The sequence below is a fragment of the Populus nigra genome, chromosome 7, assembly GCF_951802175.1.
Source record: "Populus nigra chromosome 7, ddPopNigr1.1, whole genome shotgun sequence".
In the NCBI taxonomy this organism is placed as follows: domain Eukaryota; kingdom Viridiplantae; phylum Streptophyta; class Magnoliopsida; order Malpighiales; family Salicaceae; genus Populus; species Populus nigra.
In genome coordinates, this window is record NC_084858.1 from 8,486,889 (window position 1) to 8,492,888 (window position 6,000).

General features: G+C 31.1%; 1 protein-coding gene across 1 annotated transcript; it reads left to right on the forward strand.

The window, feature by feature from the left end:
• Window positions 1-241: 241 nt before the first annotated feature.
• On the forward strand, window positions 242-2,205 carry LOC133698710 (extradiol ring-cleavage dioxygenase-like). The gene is made up of 3 exons (XM_062121738.1): window positions 242-620; window positions 1,123-1,493; window positions 1,873-2,205. Exons 1-3 carry the CDS (start codon window positions 387-389, stop codon window positions 2,063-2,065), a joined length of 798 nt encoding a protein of 265 aa, XP_061977722.1. The 5' UTR covers window positions 242-386; the 3' UTR covers window positions 2,066-2,205.
• The last annotated feature ends 3,795 nt before the right edge of the window (window positions 2,206-6,000 follow it).

The following is a 6,000-nucleotide window of genomic DNA, read 5'->3' on the forward strand; positions in this document are numbered from 1 at the left end:
AAATAAAAAAAAAATAATTCATCCATCAAAACATATATTTTTCTTCAAAAATATAAAATCTTTAAATTTTATACAAATATATATTTTTTAATTACACAGAAAATAAATAAAAATACTTTTCAAAAATCATCTCATGGATAAATAACTAGGTAGCACAAAATAAACACAAGATTTATGTGAGAATATTTTTGACACGGAATGTTGCAGTACGTGTGCTTAACAGCGTAAGCAACTACCTCAGCAAGTCATTACTCTTCCATTCGAACACATCTCCGCGTGTAACTCTTTGCAGCCACCGCTTCTCTTCTCTTCTATTTAAGGAAAGGAGGAGATTGTCTTGTTCTACTTCTGTCTTCGTTTTCCTTCTCTTTGTACCAAATTAATAAATGGCTTTGATGGAAACATTTTATCTCTCACACGGAGCTCCAACACTTGCCATTGATGAAACCGTACCTGCCAGAAAATTCTTCCAGTCATGGCAACAAAGTGTTTACAAAGAGAAACCAAGTTCCATTCTCGTTATTTCTGCTCATTGGGAGACTGCACAACCTACTGTTAATGTTGTTGATCGAAATGATACCATTTATGACTTCTATGGCTTCCCCAAACCCTTGTACCAGGTATACTCCTGATCAATCTTTCTTCCAAAGATTTTTTTCTTTTAGGTTTCTGCGAGATTTTGTTATCTGGGGTCTTCTGATTTCACGCAACTATGGATAGGAAGATGAGTTTCCTTATGAATAGGAAGGTGATTTTTTTCTTAAGAAAAAATAAAATCGTGTATGATCCATTTCGATTTCACTGTTGAATTTGTGTTGATGGAAAACATGCTCCTGATCTGTAAGTAGTTTGTAGAATTTGAGGCACCCCTTAAAGCCATTATTGATTTGTTGAATTAAAATGATTGTTACATCAAGATGATTCTGTAGAAGCAAACAGGATCTAATCTACCATGAATTCTTAAGTCTTGTGATTTTGTTTTGGAAGTGAAGACAATCCAAGACTTGAAGAACTGTAATTGATTCTAAACAGAATTGTTTACAGGACTAGGTAGGATCAAGAGGAGACTTTGTTTATTTCAGTATCAAATCATTCTTTCTAATGCTATTTTGCTTTTCTTAGATCAAGTATACACCACCTGGAGCTCCAGAATTGGCGAAGAGGGTGAAGGAATTGCTTTTGGCATCTGGCATTGAGCATGTTGATGAAGATAAGAAACGAGGGCTCGACCACGGTGCTTGGGTTCCATTGATGTTCATGTATCCCGAGGCTGACATCCCGGTGTGCCAGCTCTCCGTTCAATCCGATAGAGATGGCACTCACCATTACAACATGGGGAAGGCTTTGGCCCCTCTCAGAGAGGAAGGTGTCCTCATCCTCGGATCCGGATCTGCTGTGCACAACTTGGGTTCCAGGCTACCTGATGGCAGTCCTGTTCCTTCATGGGCGTTGGAGTTTGATAACTGGCTTAAAGATGCTCTTATTGAAGGAAGGTAAATGTTTCTCGGAAAGTTGCTTGTTTCTCCTGTGGCATTCTGTACAATCTCTCAATCCTGTCATGGATTTTGTCTTTCGTGCATTAATGGAAATGCAGCTTGCATACATACAAATGTAAATCTGTGTCTCTGGAATAGTTTGAAGTAAATTTATGTGCTTTTTTCAAAATAGAAGCAGAGGGAGACATGTCCCCTCTCTTCCCCCTACTGTTTCCGTCTCCTTTGTCCGCCGAACACTATCTGAGGGATTTGATACGATCATGATTCTTGCTGCTTTCATATTTGTTGCTGACACTTTCTAGTTCCACCATTGCTTTGGCTGGTTCTTCTCATTAAATCTTCACCGTTGAAGTTTTAAGTATCCTTTTTTGTGCAGATATGAAGATGTGAATCACTACGAGTCAAAGGCACCACATCCAAAAATGGCTCACCCTCGGCCGGACCACTTCTACCCACTGCACGTAGCCATGGGTGCAGCAGGTGAAGATTCTAAGGCCACATTAGTGCACAGCAGCTGGACTGATGGCACCCTTTCTTATGCTTCCTACCAGTTCACAGCGCCTAAATAAAATCTCATCAACATTACAAGTGCTGCTGGAGTTCTTGTGGACATGAATTTGTGTTATTTTTTTTAACTAAATATTCTGTGTATTGTTGTTAATAAATTTCAGTACATATGATGGAGATATAGGGTGATTGAGATGGTGCAGTGACGGATTCATGATATAATTTCAGGAGGGGCAAAATAATACAAGTATATAACTAAATTAATTAAGATCCAAAAAGTCCAAAAATTATAAGTTTCTAATATAAAGTTTCAAAATTTATTTATATATATTATAAAAAAGATGCTTTCAAAATTATTGTTTTTTATAATTCACAAACGAGATTTTATATATCAAAAACATTATAGGATTTTCTTATTATTAAAATTTCAAATATTTTTTATTTAATATAAGTAACCAAATTATCATTTAACCAAGTATCCTTATAACTAACCATAAATTATTTATTTTAACCAACCAACACAATTATAAATTATTTATTTTATCAATTTCTTATAGTTTTTTTTAAAGTTACATTGAAAATTCAACTACAACTAAACAATATAATTAAATCTATTTTAATTTTTATAAACACAACAATACATACTAAACACACATAACTAACAAACTTTTATTTTGGTTCCAAAAATTCTTGTTCCCCCCTCTCTCTTTAAATTAAGGGTGATCATTTTCGGTTTGGTTCGGTTCGGTTTTTACATAAAAAAATTAACCAAACCGACATTATTAATTTTAAAATTTTAAAACCGAAACAGGTTCAAACAGACTGGTTTCGGTTAGGTTCGGTTTGGTTTTTGTTGTCCAAAAACTAGTAAAACCGAAAAGCAAATCTCGGTGCTCAGTGCCCACAAGCTACAAGCAAATCTAGGTTTCTGTTGTTCAGAAAAACAAATCTGCCCAATGCCCACAAACTACAAGTAAATCTCAATGTCCAGTGCCCATAAATTACAAGCAAATTTCGGTTCCTGTTGTTCAAGAAAACAGATATGCCCACAAACTACAAGCAAATTACAACATAATACAAAAACAAAAACCTGAACTTGAAATGGAGTTAGAATCTTAATCATCTAAAAACCATCTTTTTTTTTATCTGTCCATGTAGTTGATTAAAGTAAATATTGATGCATGGGTAAACTTAAAGAGATGAGAGATAAAGAGAAAAGGAGGGGGGCTACGGGGAGATTCGAGAGGCAGAGAGAAAAAGGGAGAAAAAAAGAGGGGTTGTGAGAAGATGATGAGAGGCAGAGAAAAGAGAGGGGGGACTGCTGAATGTTACTTTAGGTCTAGGGTTTTTTCTATTTATACTTGCTTCTTCTTTTTTTAAGTGCTAGCATGGGTGAATCGGTTCGGTTCGGTTCAATTCAATCAGTTTTAGATTTTGAAAACTGAACCAAACCGGAACTTTTTTATGATTTTATAATCGGTTAATTCGGTTTTTTTTTGGTTTTTTGGGTTTAATCGGTTTATCGATTTTTTTGCTCACCCCTACTTTAAATGATCGGGTCTACTTTAACTATTAACACTCAATTTTTCTTTTTTAATTATGCTTTATTTAAAGTTATTTACATTTTATTTCATCCCAAGAGCATCACAATTTCAATTTTTCTCAATTTAACATTTAAGAACTCTAATTCAAAATTTAAAAATTTTGCATAAGCTTTGTTAATCTTTACTTAAACTTGTACAATCAAGTTTATAATGTCTTACTTAATAATGATATGAATTTCGAATGTTAACCGGTCGAAGTTTCTGCTTCCCCTTTTTTTTTTCTTTTCAATGTCATGAGTTCCCACTTTCTACTCTCTTTCCCTCACTTGATTTTCTCTTTGATTGTTGAGTAAGATATGTTCAATACTCACTTTCTCATCTATCATGTCTTAAAATCTTGGTTTATTTCTAGGGTTTTAGTGAGGAAGCTCTCAATTTTTTCTCTTCTATTTTTTTCAGCATTGGCAAGCAGTTTAAAGGGGAAAAAGCTGAATTTCTAGTTTTTCCAACTTATTTATGAAAACACCATTAATGAGCCTACATGTTATTTTTGGTCCAACGATTGATGTTCTGGCATGACCTTTTAAACTTCGATTACCCTCAAATTTCAATCCAAGATAAAGAAATGTGTTAGGAGGCTTATCGTAAAATTTCAGCTCAATCCGACGATTAAAATGAGAGATATACTTGATAGAAAAAAAAACTGGTCAATAGATAATTTTATATCAAAATCTGAATTTTTTTATTCAATCATTGGTAGAACCATATCAATTATTTTAACAAGTCTCTAGATCATTTTTTTATTCCAAAATATACTTATTTTTTCTTTTTATCATTTGTTTAATTTACAAATTTACTATAGTTTTATAATAACATTTCTTATTTTTAACTGAGGTTTACACAAATATTTTTTCACGCAGTTCTTTCTTAACTTTTAATTTTTATTTTCATTTTAATTCCTCAAGATTATTTTCTTATTCTAAAAGAAACATCTATTTTAAAATTTTCTAATTCTTCTATCTATCAAAAACCATTACCGGTTTCAATATGAAATATCATTCATTTGATTTTTTTTCCTCACATGCTGGGTACGTCCATGAGATGGTGGATATAGCATTTCTAAGCATGAACCATGATTTATTTTATTTTATTTTATTTTATTTTATTTTTGTACTGAGAATAAGGAGTTGCTAAGGCCAAGTTTTAACAAGTCTTTAAAAACAGAGAAAAAAAGGATTGGTTAAAATTTGGAACACAATTGTCAAATTAGGTTTCCAAACTAATGTTTTCCTCAAATAGGTCCCTAATATTAATTAAATCTGATCTCATAATTCTGGTCGTCCACTAATTGGGTGCTAGAAAGAAGATTTCAAAACCCAATCACATTCAAGAGAAGTGATATGTTTGACTTTAGGGTAAATGGCTTCTCCCAGGGTAATGATTTTTCAAAGGCAGAGAGAGCTTAACATTGCTCGACGTTGACAAATTGATAACTTTATTATGCCCATGAGCACCATAATTAAATACTTTAATTAATTATATGAATTTTTTTTTGATGGATGTCGTATTCATAGCAAATGGATTGGAATATTGAAGGATAGTTAATTAGTTAGATTTAAAAAAAAAATTAATAATTATAAATTTAAATTTTTTTTAGAATTATTGAAAGTTTATATGTTTATTAATTTTAGAACTCGTGCGATTAATTAAATTATATCTAAATTAGTTTTAAAATATATTAATTAAAATAAATAAATAAATGGATTGATAGGGCATGTCTTCTTTAGTGTGCTCATAGCAGATCTGTTAAAAGAAGGCGCAAGTATTAATTTTTTAAAAACATATTTTATCAAGTTAATTTTTTTTTAAAAATGACTTATTTGAAAAAAAAACCCCCCAATGTATGATCAATTATTTAAAAGCTAAAAAGAGAATATATATATGACCCACTCACCACCATGGATCATAAATTACTTTTAAAAAAGAACTTTGGATATGCTGAATATTTTCTAAAAAAATTCAAAGTATAAATAAAAAATCTCATGCAACCATCTAATCAAATAAATCGATAATCATTTATATAAATAAACAAAAATAAATCATTAAAAATACAAAAAAAAAACTGAAAAAATTGAAAGATTGATGTGAACCAAGATATTTGATTTGATAAATAAGATATTTATTCGTTTGTATCTATCAAATTTGTTTATTAAAATCTATAAAAGATAATAGAAACAAAAACAAATGCAAAACGATTTGAATAAAATAAAAGAGAGAAAAAATTATGCAAGGCCAAACATATAAGAAATCTTATTTAAGAATAAATATTTTTTTATATAAAATAAAAAGAATTATTCAAAAATTAAAAAAAAAATTATTTTTTAAAATTATTATAAGGTCTGCAAAACCTAGGCCGTGGGATTTAGGATAAATTGATAGAGAAGAAATTGAAT

Bases quoted from the DNA above. Each gene is read 5' to 3' on its own strand.
- LOC133698710 (XM_062121738.1), top strand. From the start codon at position 387: ATGGCTTTGATGGAAACATTTTATCTCTCACACGGAGCTCCAACACTT. The intron at 621-1,122 runs GTATACTCCTGA...TGCTTTTCTTAG, and splicing joins TCCCCAAACCCTTGTACCAG to ATCAAGTATACACCACCTGG. The intron at 1,494-1,872 runs GTAAATGTTTCT...TTTTTTGTGCAG, and splicing joins GATGCTCTTATTGAAGGAAG to ATATGAAGATGTGAATCACT.